Raw genomic sequence first — 23628 nt, forward strand, 5'->3', positions numbered from 1 at the left:
TTTCCATAAGATGACACAATCACCTTTATGCAGAAACACCTTCCAAATTACCAAATTTGAAATAACTGTGGTTCTGCTCAGTCTTTTAAAAGTAAGAGTGTTTACAGATAGTATCTAGGCAATCACCCACATCTTGGCAATTACAGCAGTTTATTTTCTTGAGACAGCTATAGATAGAATGTTTCTATAGACAGAATGTTTTTATGTGAATTGCCCATTTTAAATAAATATTATCAATAATACTAATCATAAACTTAACAAATGGTAAATAAATCAGATACTTCAGAATTCAGTATTTCAGTCTTCATAAAGACATAACGATATTCTTAACATGTTACCTTTTTTAAAACTGGGAGCGTGTAAGTATGTAGAGACATTTTTAGAACTATAATAAATGACGACTAGTACTGCTTGGTACCTCTTAATAGCAAACTCTGGCAGTTTTATCCGTTGTCTACAAATGGAAGCCCAGAGAATGAGTAAGTCAAATCAAGACCACGTTTTGAAAACTATTTTAAGAGAAACCTAAAAAAAAAAAAAAGGTCATATGTACCAAATTAATCTTGAGCATTATAAATGTTTTTTAGTGTCTTTTTTTTTCTGAGATAGGGTCTTACAGTGTAGTTCAGGCTGGCCTCAAAATCTCGGGGGTCTTCCTACCTCAGCCTCCTAGAACGCTGGGTGACAGGCATGCACCATTGGGCTCGGCTATGAAGGAGCCTCAATGCCTTAAAGGTTAAGTGAAAAAAAGTGGGGGGCAGTGAGGAGAGGAGACAGGAAGTCTTATTGATGTCAGAGAAAAATAGTTTGGGTGGGAGGCAGGTCTGGGGAGAATTAAGAAGTTTGGGAGCCTTGAGGCTTATCCTGTTGTTAGAAAAGCTAGTTGGCAGAGTAGAGTGGTGGGGACACCTGTGAAAACAGGACAGCATTTTGACAACTTAGTATTTAGTGTTATGATGTCACCTAACAGTGGCTCAGTTAGACCAGGTAACTAAAGTGAACGCGAGTGGACCTACAGTAAGGAAAGAGCTTCCAAAATTCAGGAAGGGTATATTTTAACAATGTAATTAAAATAATATTTCTGGACAAAACATAGTAGTATTGACCAACGGTAAATCATATAATTGGGTATAGATATGGGAATGCAGGAAATCACAGATCATGTGTGGATTCCTGGAAAGCAAAGCAAGAGAAAGTACAATCTCACGTATTTTACAAAATTATTTTTGTTTTGTTTTATGATTCCCTCCTTAATCAGTTCTAGGATCCTACAAGCTAACTACCTCGGGCTCATGCGTACATATGCCACCTTGAAAATAATTGTCTCCCTATATTTGGCAGGTAGACGCCTGCTAGCTAAGAAGCTCTCAAAGCATCCTTCACTGTCCGATCTTGCTGAGTACTGGGGGAGTGAGCGCTGCCTTGAATATATGCACTTCGTACCATGAATGCTTGGCTTTGCTGCCCCCGCCCAGTTCCAGTGTTCCTTCAGGGGCTCTTACACTTACATTTCCACTGAGCATTTTGTATTTTTTTCTTAAGTGACTTACAGAGAGATGCTGTGTCTGCTGTTGTTTGTTTTTCAATATTTTAGTCTATTACTTAAAATCATCAGGAGAGAAGCCCTTTGATTGGGAATATTAACATCTTTGCTATCTTTTTCCTCAAGCAAGTGACTGCCAATGCTTTGCTGCATTTGAGGAGTCCACGCTACACTGACCTGCTCTGTCTGCATGGACTGCCCTTGTGTCTGTGGTGCTCCACTGTAGACCCCGAGGTTACCAAGTGTACCTGCCCCAGAACAAGGAGGAAGCCTGTCTGCCTTTCCCTGTCCAGAGTACAGGAAGGTATTCTGTTCTGGGCACAAGCAGCCCACTCTTCAACTGCTGACCCCAGCCAGGATGTCCAAAAGGTGCAGGCTCCAGTTACAGCACTGCGCAACAGAAGATGCCTATTGTGCAACACACGTGGAACCACTCGAGCTGTTCTGTGACGATGACCAAGTCACCATGTGCAACCAGTGCCTCCTGTCCCAGGAACACAAGCATCACACAGTCCTTGGTATAGAGGCAGCTGCTGAAAAATACAGGGTAGGTTTCACAGTCTCAAAGCACTGGGGCCAAGTCCTTTATGGTATGTTAGGTAGATATTCTGATCCTCCAAAACCATTCCATTACTTAATGCCTCTTAAGAAGTAACAGAGAAATACTGTATTGGTCAAAACTTAAAAAAAACTAAGAAAACATGTAGGCATCCCTCTAACCCTATAGTTGTCTAGAGTTAGGGATCCGTTATTCTAACTTATTCTATGATATATTTCTCTACAGGAGTTATTCCAAGAAATGTTGGAGTCATTATGGCAAAAAGTTGAAGTCGCTGAAAGTATATTGGCTGATGAGCAAGAGAGAATGATGATGGTTCGGGTCAGTACTGATCTTGATTCTTGGAGGAAATTATCATTAATATTGGATAAGAAATAGTATATCTTAAACCAAGTTAAAAGGCAAAACCAGAAAATAACAAAGAACAAAATAATACTTGAAGCCCATGCTAATATACTAAAGAGCTCTTAAAGGTCTGTTAGCATGCAGGGTGTGGTGGCTCATACGTGCAATCTCAGCCGCCGGGAGGCTGAAGCAGGAGGATCACCATGAGTTTGAGGCCAGCCTTGGCTACATAGTAATTTTATGGCCAGCCTGAAGTACATAATGAGACCTTGCCTCAAAAGATCTGAAATAAATAAATAAATAAATAAATAAATAAAAATAAAAACAAACTGGAAATTCAGTAGAAAAAAATCAAAGATTTAAATTTGGAATAAAAAAAGTACAAATATCCCCTCTTTTTAATTTTTTATGTTTTTGTATTCTTTATGGTTTTGTTTCTTTTATTACTATAGCTATAATTTGAAAATATAAAAAGATTTTGAATTTTGCTCATAGTAAGAGTAAGCAGAAATTATATTAGGTAGTTTGTGGTGTGGTATTTGCAAGTCTTATGGGCAAAGATGAAAAATATTTAACACCACTGTTTATAAGAGGAGAGGTTGAGGGTACAGCTCCTTGGCATGGCCCTTGCCTGGCAAGCTTGAGGTAATAAGTTCATTTCCTGCTACCAAAAGGAAAAGTGACATAAGAAAATGAGCATCTCATTTGCTTTCAGTAGCCATATAAATTGTGAAAATCTAGAGGACAATTAAGAACTGTTATCCAGATTGAAAGCTCTCCATCTGCTTTGCACCTCTTCTTTCTAATTTCAAACTCTGTCTGCATTCTTAGTGCCATTCTGTGCCATTCATTCCAGATTCTGGGTCTTTTCTCTTAGTTATTTAGAGAATGCACATGTTCATTTGGAGATGATAAGAAAAGTTACCTAGATTTGTAACAATTTCTCAGTTGATTTCCATTTGTCAGACACCATATATTTAACAAATATTGAAGTCCTACTCTTTACCTGCAAGTGTGTAGAGTTCTGGGTATTTTGGCATTGAAAAGCAATTTGTCTTTGGGAAACTTAAATGTGGACATAAACACAGTAAACTACATGTGTAATATTTTATACGGAATTCCTAGAGGGAGGTGAAGGATCAGACCATGTCGGAGTCTTCTAGACAGAGGAAATCAGGAGAAGTAGAGTCACAGATACTGCGGTCTGGCTGAGGCTGCAAGAGGGAAGTGCAGGCTGCAGATGATGTGGTCAGAAGGCAAAAGATCTGACAGTTAACTTTAAAGAAAATAAGGAAATACTAGAAGGTATTTAACAGAAAAGCAACAGGATTTAACTTGCATGGAAACACTCTAACTGCCCAAGTGAGGGTGTATTTTAGGAGGATAGAAGCAGAGGAGGGGAGACCTGAAGGGAAGCTCATGCTAATCAGGACCAGGTAATGGTGAACGGTAGTAGCTGGGATGGTGAGCAATGGCAGATTCTTAAGAGTTTTATTCCACTGAGTCTCGTAGGATTAAATAGTATGTCTCAGATAACTACACCCTAATTTATATCTCTCACCTAGATTTCCAGATAGAAAGCTTTCAGTCCAGCTCCTACTTGGTCTTCTCCTGGATAATTGACTAATCAAATTTATCACAAAGCTGAGTTACTAACACACCACCTACCTCTGGAATCTAGACTTGCCATTGTTTGTCTTCCTGTAGTTTGGGAATTCCTTTCTCCTAGGTACTTAGTCTCAAAGCTGTGGTGTCTTCCATCCTGAATCCATTTTTCCTACATCCACCATCGAAAATGTCAGCAGATCTCATTGGCATCACTCTGAATTTCAAGACTGTGCAGAGGTCTTGGCGAGCTTCAACTCAGATTTGCGTTGTTCTATGGATTTAGGCCTTTTATTTTCTCCCCCTTGTACTTTCAATTCCTGTGTCTTACTCTGTGGCTAGAGATGGAAATAGAATGTGTAATTATGGTCTTTATGTCATATTTAGCCTAAAATCTAGTATGTTTCTATTTGAGGAAGGAAGAGGAGCAGAATTTTAAAGAGATAATTGAGTCTGAATATAGGATGAGGTTCCGGCTGCTGAGAGAAGAGAATGAGATGAACTTTCTGAGCCCTCAAGGATGCAAACTGGACTTGAGCTTGACAGAAGCTAATCAGAATTACCTGATGAGATTTGCTGCAGAGCTAGAGGAAAATTTCCAGGAAATGCTACAGGTGGGATATTGAACACAGCACCTTTATAATATTTGGAAAATTAGAGGAAGAAGAGCTGAACATTGTATCAGTTCCAGAGTAAGGTATCCAGTGACAACTGCAGATTCATTAAATGTGTATATGCTCACCTAACAATTCTGTTGCTATGAACTTAACACCTACGCACACAAAAAGACACATGGATAATGTAGAATATATTTGTAAGTTTATTTGTATATTTCTATTGCTATATTATATGCAAATATATTTACATCCTTATGACAATACACATGGACAAGGGCAACACTGTAAAACTGAGTTTCTGTGTAATGCCAGAGTTCACAATTAACCTTTGAACCCAGATTGATGAGGTTCCTATGTGAATTCTGCTTTTTACTATCTCCGAGTGGCTTTGGACCTGTTGCTTAATCTCTGACACAGTTTCTTAAGTCATAAGATGGAGATAACAGTGGTCCCTACTTTACAACATTTAGTTTCGAGTGACCTAATCTACAGAAAACTCCCTATATCATATCTTATACATTTTAAACCGTCAATTAATAGGCATTATTATTGTTATTGTAACATTTGTTGATGGTAAAAGATTAGAAACTGGAAAAGTAAAAAAGATCCAAAAGCTACAATAGATACGTGAAAGAAAGAACAGCTGGGATGAATGAAAGAAGAAAAGAAAGAAGAGAAAGAATATGTGTGTGTGTATATACACACACGCACACACACACAAAAGATAGCTAAGATAGTTATACTACTGATTTTTTTTTAGTTTCACTGAAAAAAGTTTGTGGTGATATTGTTGATTAATTATGCACACCTATATCTTGTTATCTGAGCAACTTTTTTGAAGATATACATAGTGTGTTAACTGTTGTTAATTTCCTATTAATCTTGTTTTAAAATTCTGTATCATTGTTTCTATCAGTTTTTTTCTTTAAAATAAAAAGAGTAAATACAACTTATATCTGTCAAGTACCTTTAGAAGAATAAAACAGTAGATGAGCATGGTGACACACATCTGTAATCCCAGAACTCTGGGAGATTGAGACCAGAGGTTGGCAAGTCTAAGCCTAGGCTGGACAATTTAGTGACTTAGCTCTTCTCTCAAAAATAAAGAATAGAAAGAAGGGTCAGAAATTTAGCTCAGTGCAAAGATCGTAGATTCAGTTTTTAGTACTGCAAAACAAAACAAAACAAAAAAAGGAAACTAGTATCAGTGGCTCAATTATTTAAATTTTAAAAATTTATCAATATAATTTAATCTGAATTATATTAATGTTAATTGATTTTACTTTAATGAAGGGAATTAAATCTTTCCGAACAAAGTAAATGGCAGAAAGTATGTGACATGTTTTGGGAGCACACTGTTAATCAGAGTAAACAGGCTACACATCTTACATTAAACATCTCAGGTACCAAAGAGTCACCTTTTGAAAGATGACTTCACTTGACACTGACGAACATCATGGCCTTACCTAATTATGTCTGCTTCTGGGGTTACAAACAGGAAACCTAGATTTTTGGTTGTTTTGTTTGCTTTGGTTTAGTTTTGTTTGGGTTTGGGTTTTTGACATAAGATCTTGCTGTATTGCGGGGGCTGGTCTTGACTTTGAGACAGTGTTCCTGCCTCAGCCTGCGCAGTGCTGGGATTATTGGGGTGCTCCACCACATCTGGCAAGAGAGAAGCTTTAAGGACGTGGCTGATTACCAAAGGAAAGATGCCAGCTGTTCAATAGTAACAGAGATTCTTCTGCAGAGACTGGACTTTTCGGGGAGAGAGAACATGAATAAACTGAAGGAGAGTGAAGAGAGGGTTTCTGAACAGCTCTGCAGCCTCCAAGAGCTCACCGCCCAGCTGGAGGAGAAATGTGGGAGACCCGCCGCAGCCTTGCTCCAGGTGAGACTGGATACAGGGTGTAAGAAATGGGAAGTGGACGGCTCTCATCAGGGCTCGCTTAGAGTGTCCAGTGACCTCCGCTGTGTGGTTGTCAGAAGCGCTCTGCACACTGTTGTTATGAAAACACTACAGTGTTTCCTCAGAAAAGTAAAAACACAGCTATCCTGTGGTCCAGCATGCTGCTGCTGGGTGTATTCACAGAGGGAAGTGCAATCAGCATATCAAAGAGACATCTGCACTTCCCTGTTTACTGCTGCAGCATTCACAATAGCTAAGAAATAGAACAACCTAAGCCTTCATCGGTTGATGAGAAGATACGGAAAATGTTTCATATTATTGATGAGGTACTATTCAGTTATGAATAAATGAAATCCTGGCATTTGGGACAATCCAGATAGAATTAGGGGTCGTTATATTAAGTGACTTAAGGAAAGAACAGGAAGACAGGTACCACACATCTCATTCATATGTGGATGATCTAAAGTGTTGGTCTCAGCAGGTGAAAGTGGAGGTGATTCCCAAAAGCTGGTGAAAACAAAGGGGGCAAGGGGAGGAGGTTGATGAATGAATACTAAGTTATAGATAGATAAGGCTAAGAAGTTCTGATGTGCAATAGCACAGCAAGGTGAGTATAGAAAATGATAATATACTATACACTGTGTTTTAAAAGAATATAAGAAAGGCTTTTGAATGTTGTTACCATAAGGAAATTAGTTTTGAGACAGGGAAACATCATGATACCTTGTATAGAATGTTTCTGTTTTAATATATCTGTTGAACACTCTTAAATTTAAAAAGCAGTATTAATAAAGTCATGGTCAAGTAGATGATTGCTTGTTGATAAAAATTCTCACCTTAAAATTATTGAGTAATTTGAGGGGCTGGGGATTTAGCTCAGTGGATTAAGTGCCAGCCTGCCAAGCACAAGGTCATGAGTTTTATCCCTGGTACCCCAAAAAAAGAATAATTTGAATTGAGAAGTGCTTCAATAGGATGAATAATTAGCTAAAGTGTGATGCATCTTATACAATGGAATTTCTACAGCCATAAAAGGAAATGCAACAGCTCTACAATTACTAAAATAGTACCTTCAAGATATCATTAAGTGAAAGAAGTTTAGAACTACTTATTTGAGTTTTGGGGACTAAGTATATATATGTATGTGTATGCACATGCTTGTTAATATTCACAGACTTTGGGGAAAAACCCACATACCTTGTCATCAGTGGCGTCCCTGGGAAACAGGAATAAGATTAATTTGTGCAGTATTTGCTGTGGTCTGAAGGCCCACGTGCACCCCAAATCTGTATGCTAAATCTCACAGCGGGCTGTGAATTAGGAGGTGGGCCCTGGAGGGGTGGTTGGGACCTGGGTGGGGCTTGCAGGAATGGGATGAGTAAGTGCTCCTGGAAGGGCCTGAGAGAGGCTCCCTGCACTTTCGCCGTGCAATCTGTGGGTGGGATAAAAGCTAGTGATGGGTTCTACCAGACAGCACATCTGCCGGTGTCTTCATCTTGAATCTTCATTACATATATCTTCATGGCATACAGGCTACCCAGTCTGATATTTTGTTATAACAGGCTCTACTCACTAAGAATTATATATTTAAAGTTCTGTTCTCTTATACACATTGTAAGACTCTACCAGTTCCACATTTGCCATATGAGTACTCACTTGAAAACTCAACTTAAAATTTTAATTAAAAATATTTATGATAACAAACTTAAATATAAGTGTTTGTAGTTTTTTATTGCTATGCATAAATTTTTAAATTTGGTATGATCCCATTTGTTGATTCTTGGTACTTTTCTTGTACAACTGAGACTCCATTTAGAAAGTCCTGGTCTAGATCTTGTCTTTTTTTTTTTTTTTTTTTTTTTTTTTTTTGTCTTTTTTTGTCTTTTTTTGAGCTGGGGTCTCGCTATGCAGTTCAGGCTGGGCTTGAGCTCACTTTGTAGCCCAGGCTGGTCTGGAACTCGCAATGATCCTCTCATCTCAGTCTCCCAGTGCTGGGATTACAGGCCTGAGCATCACACCGGGCTCTAAGCCCTTATCTTAAGGAGTACTTTATCTTATAGTAAATTAAGTGTTTCTGTTTTAACATTTAGATTTTTTTTTTCTTTTTTGTACTGGGAATCAAACTCATGACCTTGCATTGGCCATGCTGGTGCTTACACCATTGAGTTAAATCCCTGGCCTTAATATTTAGATCTTTGATCCACTTTGATTTCAGTGTAGTACATAGTGAGAGACACTGGACTAGACGCAGTCTTTTGCATGTGGATAGCCAGTTTTCATAGCACCATTTGTTAGAGAGGCTGTCTTTCCTCCAGCATAAGTTTTTGGCCCTTGTGACAAAGATCACATAGCTGGAAAGAGCTGGTATTATATCTATATCCTACATTCTGATTTATTGATACATATCTGGTTTTGAGTCAGTACCATGCTGTTCTATCTCTAGTTTTGCAATATAACTTGAAATTAGGATTGTGACACCTCCTGCTTTGCTCCTGTTGCCCAGCACTGTTTTTGCTATTCTGAATTTCTTCTTGTTCCATATGAATTTTAGGACTGTTTTCTCTAGCTAATTCTACCAGAAATGCTGTTGGTAATTTTGTTGTGACTGTATTAAACCTGTCATACCAGTTTTGGAAGTTGGCCATTTGACAAAATTTGTTCTGCCCATCCAGGAATAGGGGATATCTTCATTTTCTGATGCATTCAGCCTGTCTCAGATTACTCTTGTTTTTGTGGTCTTTTAGTTCCATACTTACGTTAACTTCTAGTGTTTAATTTTTCTATTGCTATTGTGAGTGCTATTGTTTTCCTAATTTCATTCTTGGTGAATTTATCACTGGTGTACAGGAACATCACTGATTTTGTTTGTCGATTTGATATCCTGATACATTGCTAAACGTATTTATTCTAGGAGTCTTTAGGTGTCTGTGTGTGTGTGTGTGTGTGTGTGATGGATCATGTCATCTGCAATAATGAATTTCCTCAGTTTTTGTTTTTCTGGAAATGTTTTGATTTGCTCAATACAGTATTTTTCCTATAGCACACTGAATATCTCCTCCCACTCTCCTGACTGTAGGACTTCTATTGAGAAGTCCTCTTCCAGGCATGACAAAACACATCTTATCTATTTGGTTCTTTTTTTCTTACTGCTTTCAGCATTCTAGTTTTCTTAGACCTTTGAGAATTTGATTATAATCTGTAGTGTAATTTTCTTGTGTGGGCAGGATATTATGGGTGACCTTTAATTTTCTTATGCTAGATTTTAAAATTTTTTCTCAACACTTGAAAAATTTTCTATTCCATTCTTGGCATAACCTTTCTGTTCCTCTGTAGTTCTCTAGTCCCTCTTTGATACAAAAGACTTATGGGTTCTTCTCATAACATCCCATCAAGCCCACATTTCTGGTTCCTTCTCATTCTTTCTTTTCTACCTGTATTGTTGAATGTCTTTGAACTCACTGATCATCTCTGGTTTAATCAATTGTTACTGATATTTTCTACTTCATGTTTCATTTTGTTCATACATATTTTTCACCTCCAGGATTGCTGTTAGGATTTTCTTTTGTTTCAGTCTTTCTGCTAAAGTTTTTCAATAAATTGGGAAACTTTCTCTTCATTTTCTTGAAGTTCATTGAGTTGTCTTAAAACAAGTACTTCACATCCCTTGTCTGGAAAATCTTTCATTTGCATATCTTTAGGATCAGTTGCTGACATTTTGTGTTTTCTGTTTGTTGAGGCCATGTTTCCTTGATTACTCTTACTTTGTGTAAACTTGCATCTCTGTCTGGTCATTGATACAATTTGTATTTATTCCTCTTCACAGTAACCCTTGGTCGTTGTTCTGTTTTTCAGTGACTTGCTTAAAAATCTAGCGACCCTTTGCTTGTATTCTTTTTTAGCATTAGAGGGCGCAAAACTCAGGTTGACTGTTCATTTTGTAGTGCCCCATCTGGAGGAGCTCCTGGTTGGAAAATCTTTGATTCCAGACTGTGGACCATGCTCCACAGCAGCAAACGCCTAAAACTCCTGGCTTGTGCCGTGTGCTTCTGGCAGGGATGCAACGCTGCTGCCAAGCTCTCTGCATTGGCTACTGTGTCCCTATCCGCCCCGCCTTGTCACTTTTAGCCTCACTGGGTAACACTCTATGTGGGCAGGTACAAGAGTCAGTCTCCTGCAAAAGACTTGGAGAGTGGGGAGTACCAAGTGTCCGCCTCTGCTCACGCTTTCTAGTGGAGAAATTGTGAGAACAGTAGGATTTTCTGTACTTGGTGTGACAGTCGGCTTGTGGGATGGATACTGCGGTTGAGGGGACCATTCTGCATACCATCCTACAGTGGCCTCCTCATCATAGCTCTCCAAAGGGGCTCCACGGCCTCACTTCCTGGTTTCTTTAGTTCATGAGCCGGTATGGTCTTATGCAGATTGTTGCTCCCTTTTACAGCACCTTGACTGAATTTAAAGGTTTTGTGGGGGTATTGGTAAGCTAGTCTAAAATTTCTAAGTTACAATTTTTAAAAATCATATTGTATTTTAGCCAAAAGACAAAATAAAAATGGGCTTATCTAGGCACAGGTACTGTTTCTCATCAAACCAGGTTTTGAATTTGTGTGTAGTTTATGGCAGGAGAAATCAGGCTGTCTCCAGTTTATAGAGATTAGCTGCTGTGGTCTTTCAGACCTGAGGATGTAGTCACACAGACTTGAGGTTATGGTGTGTAACAGTCCTACACTTAAACAATACAAGTAAAGGAGTAGTCTAAAGTTTAGTAAAACTTGTCTCTGACTTGTCAATCCATGATTGTTTAGATAATCAGCTCTTTTGCTTATCTTTCTAGCAGAGGAAAAGGAAAAATCTCTATTAGGTATCTCTGGGGATATTTTCTACACATTCACCTATATACAATAAAATATTTTCATAAATCTTAAAGAGGGAAAATAAACTTTCGTTAGAGAATAAAAAGAAAACTGAGAAACGTAAGTAGTAGCAAGATGATAGAGGCAGAATAAGAGTACATAAGAAAATTATTATTAACATTAATACTTTTTAAAATGGATACAATAAAAGAAAAAATGTTGACTGTTCTTTGTAAATTTATCAAATGGACTTGTAGAACTAAAACTTATGCTACATAACAAGAACCTTAGATAGATTGAACAGAATACTGTATAGATCAGATTATAGAATTACTTAATTGTAAAGTTAATTGGTTTGGGGTTATTTTGGTTGCTGTTCGCTTTTGTTTTTTGTGTTTCTTTTTGTCTTTTCTCTATGTAGTTCAGGCTGGCCTTGAACTCACTTTGTGGCCTGGACGGCCTCGAGCTCGCAGTGATCCTCCTTCCTCAGTCTCGAGTGCTGAGATTACGTGTGTGCCACCATTCCTAGCAGTTGTAGTTAATTGGAAAACAGGTCAATGAAAAAATTCCTACATTGAAACCTACTGAGAATAAGCATAAAGTCTTAATAACCTTAATATTGGAGTCACAGAACAAAAAGCAAATTGAATATAATATTCACAGAAGTATTTGTTAGTTTTGTTTTTGTTTTTGTTTTGTACTAAGGACAGAATTTAGGACTTTGCACTCACCAGCAAAGTGCTTATGCTGCTGAGCTATATCCCCGGTATAGTCAGTAATTTTTTAAAAAGGTCGAAAAGATTTTAACCCACTACTGGGTCGCATATTTCTCATGGGTAGTTACAGTCTTTCTCTCATTTTATCCAGATTTTCTTACTTTCTTTCTTCTATGAGTTCAAGTCTTCAGCTGGTCTCTTGCATGAAATGTTTCATTTTTGGATTATGTCTTGTGCATCAGAGGCTTCCATTTGTTTTTTTTTTATATATAACTTCCACTGCTTTATTGATAATCAGAATATGTTTAGGTACAGTCTGTATTTGGTCAAAAGTTGTGCTAAATGCTCTTGAGTCAGTCAATCCCATTTATTAGCTTTAACTTTTTTGTGAGTATTTGGGGATATTCATGTCATCTGCAAAGACATTATTTTGCTTCTTTTTGATTTGCATGGGTTTTTGGTTTTATTTATGTAATTTTATTTATTTATCTTAATTGCATAGGCTAAGATTTCCAGTATTGTGGTGAATAAAAATGGAAAGAGTGGATATCTTTGCTTTATTCTTGATTACAAATAAAAAGTTTCAGTTTTTTCCAATTAAGTAATAATATTAGCTGGGCTTTTCATACATCATATTTATATTGAGAACATTGCGTTCAATGTGTAAGTTCTCGAGAGTTTTTAATCATGAAAATATGCTGAATTTTGTCAAGTGTTTTTCTGTACTGTTGACTTGATCATATGATTTTATCCTCTTTTCTGTTAATGTGGTGTATCACATCGTTTGATTTGCATGTGCTGAATACCTTTGCATACCTGGAATAATTTTTACTGCATCACAGTGTATAATCCTTTTAATGTTCTATTGAATTAAGTTTGCTGGCATTTTATTGAAGATTTTTATATCTTGGTTCATTAGTTTTATTGACCTATATAAGGTGTTATCAAAATATGGGGGATCCGTAAATTTTTAAAAAGTTTTCTTATAGTAAAAACCACTTAGTCCTCCTTGTTTAAAATACACATACCATTGTTCTTGTCACTTCTTGCAGCATTTATGGAAGTCTTCTCTTGTGTTTATAGTTGTGCTAGTAAGGGTGCCTCCCTGTCCCAATCAGTTTAAAATGTTCACATTTCATGATCATTTTGATTTTGAGAAAGGTTCAGAAGTCACACCGTGCCAGATCCAGTGAATGAGATGGATGAGGACATAGCATGCTTCCACTTAAGGCAAATTCCTGTAAACAGTTGCTCAATAAGGTTATTATAAAATATGGCAAATAGTACATTTAAAAATTAATTAGAAGTGAAGGGTCATAGCAGTAAAAATTAAATGGTACATTTTAGTAAAAATAGTACATTTTTAATACTTAAATAGAAGTGAAGGGTCATAATAGAAGTTAAAAATAAGTAAATTTAATTTCTTAAATGAAGAAAATAATTGTTGAAATGTCTTTATGGGCAAACCTATCAGGAAGCATTCGGTTCTAGGCCAGGTTTAGTGAGGCAGTGCAGGGCATGTGGCCCATTTCACTCCTTTTCTGACCTGGCTCCAGCTCCCTCACCCAGGCGCCCCTTCATTTGCTCAGCACTTACCACTCTCAGTACAAAAAGCAAATAAATGAATCCTATTTTACCCAATGTTTCCCTTAGGAATGCAACTAAATTATTTTAAACCTTTTTCTGACTTTTTCTTACTCCATGATAAAATTTGTTTTTGCAGAATTAGTTTTATGAAACTTTAAAGAAGTTACATGGAAATCAGGTTCATGGCAAGAGAAGATATTTCCATGTGCACAGCTTATAAAAGATGTGACTTAAATACCCAGAGGTAACCATGTGTCTTTTTTCTTTCTTTCTTCCTAGAATGCAAGATGCTGTTTGGAAAGGTAAGTTTTCATTTTGAACACAATTGGGTGACTGATGTGTTGAGCACACAGAGATGAGCCAGGTGGGGAGGGATGGGAAAGTTCTCTCGCCTGGGAGAGTGTGAGAGACCGTCCTCTCCATGGAGGGGCTGGGCCCGTGCAGACAGCTGATATTGTATTGCCTCTTTTTTTTAACAGAAGTGAGTCACTACTTCTTCAGTGCCTCGTGCCTGCTCGTATCACAGACCTGAGTTTATGTCCAATAAAAAGGATGAGCAAAATGCTAGCAGCGTACCAAAGTAAGTTGCCTTACATCCTTGAGTACTGATGTACTCAAGTACATCCTTGAGTTTGAGGTCAGCTTGTCCCTTTTTATTGCTGATAGTATTCCATTTTATAAACATGCCGTAATGTATTTATTTTGCAGTTCCATGGACATTTGGGTTGTGTCCAGGTGTGTGCTGTTAATTTTTGTATACAGATATTTGTGTGAACATGATTGGTCTTTCTCGATTAACTCTCTAGGAGTGGGATTGCCAAACTTTTTTTCCAGACTACCTTTGTCGCTTTTTATATCCATCAGTAATACATGAGAAGTTCAGCTACTCTGCAACCTCACCAGCAATCAATTTGTTTTATTAGACCTAACCTATAGATGTAGTGGTATCTCATTTTTATTTTAATTTGTATTTCTGGCATGACTGATGACTGGATATGTTTTCAAGTATTTATTTACCCTCTCTATGTGTATTTTGGTGTCACATATATCTGACTCTTTATTTCTAAAATTGAGTTTCATGTTCTCTTACTGCATTTTGAGATTTTTTTCGCATATTGTTTATCAGTTTTTCAGATAATGTTTTACAAATATTTTCTCATAGATTTGTATTATCATTTTTCCAACAGTGCCTTTTGAGGGATAGAAACTTAATGAAGCTCAATTTATCACATTTTTTTCCTTTTCTAGTTTTGGATTTTCTGTGTTTTAGTAAGTAAGTCTTTGCCTACTCCAACAAGGATTTTCTTGTAGAAATTTTATAGTTTTGTGTTTTACATTTAGATCTACCATCTACTGGAATAAAATTTGCATATATTTTAAGAAACTTTTGTTATGATTTTGTGCATGGATACGCAGTTATTTCAGTGCCAACTGGAGATGATATTTCAGTTTCATTTGTTGAAAACTCTCTATTTGGCATTTCTGTTGGAAAGGTGTATGTCACCAGGCCTATTGTGGATTCTAATAGGTCTGTTGATCATTGTGTCTTTTTGCCAATACTATACTGACTTGATGAATAACCCTATAGGAAGTCCTGAAAGCAGGTACCATGAGTTCTCCTAATTAATAAATTATGTAGTTTTTTTGAAACAACAACTTGCTATTGTCCAGACTGGCCTGGACCTTGCTATGTAGCCCAGGCTCAAAATTGTAATCCTCCTGCCTCACCCTCTCAAGTGCTGGACTTCTTGGCATGTACCATCACATCATCTCACTCAAATGAACTTTTTCTAAACAGTTTATCTTACTCTAGAGGCTTTGCTTTTCCATGTAAATTTAACAGTCTGTTGACTGTTAAAAGTCTGTTGACTTCAAAATAATCCTACGGGAATTGAATGGCATTATGTTTAATCTATGGGTGAATTAGGGCAGAATAAACATTGTGACAATATAAGCAGTATTAACATTTAAGGCTTCTATGTATTTTTTGAGATTGATTCCTATGTATTTTATGTGTTTAGTTCTATTATAAATAGTATTTTAAGTACCAATCTGGAATTCAAATTTTATCTATTTCTAGTTTATTACTGTTACATAGTAATAGAAATTATATTGCCATGTGTATCTTATGGTAAACTTGTTCATTAGATCCAAGTGAATTTTTAAATTTAATTTTAAGGGAATAAAACAGAACAATAACACTAATCAAAACAGTGATAAGACAGTAGGAAATCTATAATTACATATTATTGTCCTCTAAATAGTTGCCGAGCTTTTAGGCTTGCAAAGTTAATCAAACAATGCAGTTCCTCTGAATCAGTTGGTTACTCATAGTGGGGAGCGAGCTGTTCTGGGTGCCAGTTGGCTCACAGACAAAGGCTTAACTTCCATCTTGTTTTCTGATAAATTTTTTAAATGCGCATCGATTTCTATAGTACTTTAGACAGTCATATATTTTTTAAAATGTTGGTCAAAATTATGGTGTGCATTTAAATAAAAAAAAAATTATTACAGCCAGGTGTGGTGGCATACACCTATAAGCCCAGCATTCTGGAGACTGAGATGAGAGGATTTTCACAAGTTTGAGGCCAGCCTGTGCTGTATAGTGAGTTCTGGGTAAGCCTCAACTACATAGCAAGACCTTTCTTGAAAAAAAAAAAAAATCTCACAGTGAAAGACAAATTACCATCAGTTTCCCCTCCTTCAAACTTCACACACACGTGTCCCATCATTCTTGCCACTCCTGTAGCAGTTCTGCAAGTCTTCTTTCATGAGTGTCTTCGAGAAGTATGATCAACAGCATCACTGTGTGTCCTCATCTAACTTATTCATCAAATGTGACACCATGATACTTCTGGCTCTTCCCCAAAGCCAAAATGACCATGAAAAATAAACGTTTTGAATCAGTTCAGAACATCAGTGCAGCCACCACACAACAGCACAGCTAAAGACACAATAAATAAACCTCCAGAGCTGCTTCAGAAAATAGCAAAAGCCCAGTGTGGTGCACACACACTTGTAATCCTAGCACAGTGCAGGCTGAGGCAAGAGGATCACCACAAGTTCAAGAACAGCCTGGACTACACAGCAAAGCCCTGTCTCAAAAAGGCAGAAAACAAAACAAAAGGAAGTGGCAAAAACAATATAATAAGTGTGTTAAAAATGACGTTTTTTAAATTTCACCATAGTTTTCATCACGCTTCATACAAATATGAACAATTCTATTTTTTCCTTTCCAATACCTTGCTGTACTTTCAGACCTGCAGTAGGTTGGACAGGAGTGGTGAGGATGGATACTTGCCTTAACCTTTTTTTTTTTTTTTTTTTGCTTGTTTGTTTTTTGTTTTGGTACCAGGGATTGAACTCACGACCCTGCGATTGCAAGGCAGGCGCTGAACTGAATCCCAGGCCACTTGCCTTAATCTTGATTGTACAACACAAGCAAGCATTAATAAGCCTTTCACCCTAAAATTTGATGTTATTTATGCTTTTAATTGTTGCTTTTCAACTAAAGAATTTTTCTTAATTCGATGAAAATTTTCATCATGGATGATTGTTGAAATTTATCAAGCGCCTTTTCTCTATCTCTTAATGTTTTTTTCTTGTGAATCTGTTAATAAGGTAGATTGTGTTGATTGATTTTCATACATCAAATAGTCTTATATTCTCAGGAACACTTGGTAGTGATGTTATATTGTTTGATGTTATATTGGTTTGTTTAATACGCTAACATTTTGTTAAGAATTTTTACATGTAGATTCATGAGAGACAAGTCAGGCTATAGCTACTTGCTTTGTAATCGATTACCTACTAGCACATTGAAATTAATTCATTTTGCTTTTAATGTCTGGGTGATCTATTTGATTCTTTCTTAAATGTGTTTAGGCTTGCAAAACTTTTATAATCTATATGCATTTTTTGCTAAGCATGCACTCCACCATCGAGCTATACTCCGTGCCCCTTTATCCTATATAGACTTTTTAATATCTTGTTTTTCTTCAAGCATAGTAGGTAAAGTTATTTTAAAGTCTGTGCCTAGTAATTCCAATATTTAAAATTCCTTACAGATTGATTTCTGCCAGTCTTGGTCCATCGTAGTTTGCTATTTTGTGAGTGTATGTTTTTGACTTTCAATTCTAAGTTGATCTTTTTTCCTCAGATATTACTTTTAAAAATGCTTTGTTGCCAGGAATAAAGCTATATATATATTTCCAGAGAAAGTTTTCATGGTTTGTGCTCGTCTCTTGGAAATACTTAAGAGTCTGGGCCAACTTGCACTTTAAAGTTCAAGGCCTGTGGCTTTGGGGACTGCTCTAGTAATGTGAATTGGGCTGCCAGTCCAAGGATTTAAGTTAATTTAACTTGCTGAAGTTAAGTAATAGGAGTACAGAACTTGCTCCTTGGTTAGATGTTAGAGGAAGTAAGAAATATAGGACCACTGCAGAGTTACAGCTTAATCAATTAGAGCAACGAGGGTACTATTAGCTGAGAAGTGGAAAGTGCGCAGGAATGATGTTTGAGTTCCATTTTTGATATATTATGTTGGACATTCCCATGTTACACCCAGCTAATAACTGGGAGTTTGCTAAAACTGATGTGACCTGCAGAAGGGAATGAAAATAGTAAAAGGAAAGAAGTCTCCAGGACCAAGCTCTGAAAAAAGTCACACATTTGAGGACTGGGCAGAGATAGAAGGGGCAGTCTAACATATGAAAAGGACATGTAGCAGTTTCCTTCAAGGGTAAGGAATCACCGTGAGCTTACTTCATGTTCTCTGATGTTAATGAAGAATTCTCATAGGTTTTCTAGCCTCTGCTAATACATTCTCCTTTGATTTACTTAATATCAAGTACTTGCTGTCAGTAGTTTTAGGAATTTATGTCACACCGGAGATGTTTAAAATGAGTAGAGTGATTAAGTCACAAGGAACAACCATGAATCAACTATTCTTTTAGTCGACACCAGTACTTCTGTGTGTTCCAGGATTGGAAAAAAGTCTGTAGGGGACTAGAGATGGATCCCAGGAAGTACCTGGATGGGGCTGGGTACCAAGACAATTTTATAGCCTCTGGGATAAGGGTACTTCTAAAGCTTCCTATTCTTTGTTCTGTTCTGCTATTCTTTGTTCTGTATTCTTCTTCGATTGTATCCTTTTCCATCATTTTATTGACTTCTTTTTCCATGCTGTTCACTTATTGAAACACGCAAAGCTCCTTTGGCGGGATCTTCCTAGATTCCCCATGTCTGCCTGAGTCTCGTTCCTGCTCCTTGGGAAGCTCCCGCATATAAAAAGTTCATTTTTTGGCATTGGCTTTGATGAATGCCTATGTGATTTAAATTTCTCTCTGTCTACAGGACATATAACTTTGGATCCTGAAACCGCTCATTGTTGGCTGGTCCTTTCGGAAGACCTGAGAACTGTGAGATTTGGAAGTATCCAGCAGGATGTGCCTGGAAACCCGAGGAGCTTTGACTTCAGTGCCTCCGTGTTGGGCGTGGAACGCTTCTGCTCAGGAAGGCACTATTGGGAAGTAGCTGTGGACCAGGCAGCACAGTGGCAGCTGGGTGTGTCCAGGGACTCTGCAGACAACAAGGACAACACGCTCAGAGCTTCTCCAGATAAATTCCTACTCATAGGATCCATGATGGGGACTGATTATACTTTCTGGGTCTTTCCCCCTTTCAAAAAGGTCTGCTTACAAAAGAAAATGCGAAAAGTTGGAGTTTTCTTAGGCTATGAGTATGGTCATATATCATTCTACAACGTGACAGAGAGATCCCTCATTTATAATTTCTCTCATCTCAGCTTCCAAGGAGCCCTTAGGCCTCTATTTTCTCTTTGTATTCCAAATGGAAACATGAATTCAGACTCTCTTACTGTCTGTCTCCCTCGTGCTCCTTCCTAAAATGTCAGCATTAGCTCTTGTTCTTCTTTATGGAAGATCTAAGATCACAAGAGACCAGAAAGTTAAGTGTAGGACATGCTGAAAGAGTTTCTATAAAAGTCATCCGATAAAAGGCTTCCATGAGTTGCATCCCAGTAAAATGCCCAGAACCTTTGCATTCATAAGGCTTTCAATATCTGCTCAGTGGATGTGGTTGCATTTAAGCTGAATTTTGAATAATAATAAACAAAAGACCCTTAACCAATTTAGAACAAGCAATGCATATGCATCACAGGGTTAGAAAAAGGAGAGCAAATATAGTCTGCAGTCCTTAGAACTAGGATTAAAACTCTAGAACTACTTCTGAAAACATTTACAGAATTAAGCAAAATCAAGAATGAAAGCAAAATAATGCCAATGCAGTGCAGGGTGCCTGTGTTGAGTGGAGACGACCTATTATGAATTCAACCTAGAAAAGAATAACTTAATTTTCCTGAATATTTTATCTGAGTAGCAAGGAGGTTATGGAAAATGTGGATTTTTAAAATTATTTTTTTCAAGTATTGTTTCTACTTCTCTTTTTGACAAGAATTAAATTTTAAAAAAGCTTGGAAGTTGAATATTTTGAAATATATAAGTTATATTGTGATAATGTTTTGTTATTTGTTCTTTGTTTGTATGCTAATCTACTAAAAAATGCCTTATCTTACATCTTTGCTCAGGAGGAGTATCAATGCTAAGAACCAAAAATATTTATGAAAGGAGTTTTATGTAAAAGATTTATCATAATTTCCTTATAGTTTTTTTTAACAATTTGTACATGTTGGTTAATCTTATTACTAAAGTGAAACTGATAATCAGAGACTGGTTTAATTTTCCTGAAGTGGGTCATGTAGCTGTTAAGTATTTAAAGAAATTAAAGGAAGGAATTAACTGTAAGGAATTAAAGTAAGGAATTAATTAAAAAGCAAGGTCCGAGCACCCAGCTGGGGAGGAGATAGACAGGGAATAAAATGACACGATGTTTTCCTAACACACGCACACAGAAAGCTCGGTCCTGCATCCTATTTCATAGGATTGGGTGGGCTTCCTCATTACGATAAGCACACTTACAAAAAGGGCGGTTGTCCAATTTTAGTTATATTCCCCAAAATACAAGCCAATTTCTATGCTGAAGGAAAGAAACATAGTATTTACCTTTCTCTCTATAGCTATTCTCTGGTGCACAGTGAACAGTAAATGGGGCTTTGTTTGGTTTGGTTTGGTTTGGTTTGGTTTGGTTTTGTTGTGTGGTATGAATTGAATCCAGAGATTTACCACTAAGCCACCTCCCCACTTTGCTTTTCTTTTTTTCTTTTGTTCTTTTTTTTTCTTTCTTTTAATTTTGAGACAGGCTGTCAAGTCATTTTGTTACTCAGATTGGGCTCGCATTTGTGATCCCTCCTCTTCACCTCCCCAGAGCTGGAATCATAGGCACATGGTACCGTGCCTGGAGGTTAAACTCTTAAGGACTGGTGGACTACAAAGGAACAAAGGGAAAATAGAAGAAAATTGCTTCTGCTGAGCCATGAAGGTCTGGAAAGTTGTAGTTTTGTTTATTTGTTTCCTTACCTGTCTGGAGACAGATTTTTCAACTGACTTCTTGGAATTCTCAAAATTTGTTTCTAAAACATACAGTTTTTTGTTTGTTTTCCTGTTTTGTAAGTTTGTAAGCTTGGAAAAAGTCAGTGGATCTCCACACAGAATGACAAGACGACTTGGGGCAAAGTGTCCCTGCTCTGAGAAGGCAGGGCGAGGTTACGTGAATGAGCTGAAATCTTAAATTGGCTCTCCTATTTTTTTTTTTTTTTTCAGAAAAGAGCAGTAAAAACAGTGGTTCACAACTGCAAAGTAAGATCGTGGCTAACAATTGTTTGTACAATGTGTGTTGTTATTTTCCAAGTAGTTGCTCCTATTACAAGCTATAGGCATAAAAAAAAATTGATCAAAAAACATAGGGACACACTTTATTTTAATAGTAGTTAGTAGTATAACTATCTTAACTGTTTTGTATATGTGTATATATGTATATATTTCCCTTTCTTTTCTTTCCCCCATCCCAGTTTCTCTTTCTTTTGAACAACTTCCTTCCACTTCTCAAGATCTAATGTACATTCTTGATCCCCTTTTTCGGCTTTTCACACTAAGGAGACAATACGATGTTGTACGTGCAAGTCTGATTTGTTTCACTTATGAGTATGGTCCCAAGTTGCATCCATTTCCCTGTAGCTCTCCAATTTTTGAGGAATGTCTTCTCAGTGAAAATCCCACGTGTAGCTAAGCATGGTGGCACATACCTGTAATTTTAGTACTTGGGAGGAGGCTAATTAAGAAGAATCATAAGTTCAAGACCAATCTAAACTACATAGTAAAATCTTCTCAAAATAATTTTTTAAATAAAATCTCATGTATATCTCCATGTCTAAGTACTCAAAATTATCAGCAAAAGTACTTCAAACTAAAGATCTATATTGCCATAAAACTCATAGTAATAAAACTAGTTTTGAATGAGGGAAACCTCCTAGAAACTAACCCAGTAATTCTCACTCAGGCTGGTTTTGTGGGAACATTTGGCACTCTGGAGACATTCCTTGGGTGTAACAACCCCAAGAGAATTTGGGTTGCTGCCGGAATCTAGTTGGTAGAGGCCAGCAATGCTGCTATATATCCTACGATGCACAGCACAGCCCCACAGACTAAGAATTGCCTGGCTAAGAATGTAAGTTGTTTTGTAACTGAGAAGCCTTGAGTTAGACCAACAATCATGATAAAAATTGTGAAGACAGAACTTTAAAAACTTAGGTCATCGTAGAGAACACAGTTATACCATTCACACCCTTTCTCCAAAGTGTAGAAATTTTCAGTGTAATATCCATCTATTAAAAACTTATGGGAAAATTAATATCACACAGACCTAAACTTATAAATATCATAATTAATAACTACACATTCATAGTAACAGACGAGTAATCACTGTATATTTTTTTCTTTTCTCTTTTAATTCATTAGTTAATATTCCAGAAGACTGTCCAATTACAGCTAGCTCCACACCTTCCAGGACTTACCTTAAAGCTTCCCAGCCCAAACTATAAGCACTGTAGATATCTTTCCCTAATTATTCTACTTCAAAACACAATGAAAGTGTCAGGTCAATGTTTTACTTATTCCAAAAAGTCAATTATAAGTTTTGTTTGATCATCAGGGCTTTGGGATGAGGAATATGTGCTCTCCAACTTCCATGAGATATTGTGATTCACGGGCTGGATTGAAGAAAGAAAACCTGTTCTCCTGGCTGGCTCACCAGATGTGTTACTGGGTTTGGGGGCAATGGTGTCTCCTTCTGGAGATGGTTTCTAGGTTTTTGTTTTTGTTTTTGTTTTTATCCTGATTAAAGAATTGGTCAAGACAAGCGCAAATGATAGCAAAAGTTTTTTGTTTATTTCGTTTTCCAGTAATTTTTGGTGGGCTGCTTTTTTTTTTGTTTTGTTTTGAGACAGGTTCTCACTGTATATTTCAAGCTAGCTTTGAACTTTATAGCCCAGGCTGGCCTCAGACTTGCAGCTATCCTTCCTCAGCCTCTTAAGTGCTGGGATTATAGGAGTTCACCACCAGACCTGCTACAGAATAAAAGCAGAAAAACAGGCAGTCTCTGCATAGCAAGTTTGGGCTAAGTAACAGTAAGAAAAGAAATACATCTTGCAGCATGAGGGCAGGCATGTCAGAGGAAACAAGTGGCCAAAACTCATGTTTTGAAGAATGAAGAAGGTAACTTTGACTCAGCTGCTGATCTTTAGAATCAGTGTGTGCCCAGTGAAGCCTTCCATCCGCAAAAGTTTTGCACATCCATTCCCCTGCACCTAAGTCACTGCCCTTCCTCTTCAGGATCTTAGCCAGAGTGTTACCTCTCCAGGAAGCCTGACTAGACATTCTCAAAAACACCTAATCCTGGAATGTCATTGCATTGGTTGCAACT

The 23628-nt window shown here is 37.2% G+C and overlaps 1 protein-coding gene across 1 annotated transcript; it reads left to right on the top strand.

The window, feature by feature from the left end:
* Positions 1 to 1901: 1901 nt before the first annotated feature.
* Positions 1902 to 19637, top strand: Triml2 (tripartite motif family like 2). Its single transcript, XM_003469158.1, has 7 exons — positions 1902 to 2090; positions 2328 to 2423; positions 4472 to 4666; positions 6417 to 6557; positions 14011 to 14033; positions 14211 to 14311; positions 19087 to 19637. The coding sequence occupies exons 1-7, from the start codon at positions 1902 to 1904 to the stop codon at positions 19635 to 19637; spliced, it is 1296 nt and encodes a 431-aa protein (XP_003469206.1).
* The last annotated feature ends 3991 nt before the right edge of the window (positions 19638 to 23628 follow it).

This window comes from Cavia porcellus, unplaced genomic scaffold (genome assembly GCF_034190915.1).
Source record: "Cavia porcellus strain 051 isolate PalLab524CR breed Dunkin Hartley unplaced genomic scaffold, mCavPor4.1 scaffold_24, whole genome shotgun sequence".
Classification (NCBI taxonomy): domain Eukaryota; kingdom Metazoa; phylum Chordata; class Mammalia; order Rodentia; family Caviidae; genus Cavia; species Cavia porcellus.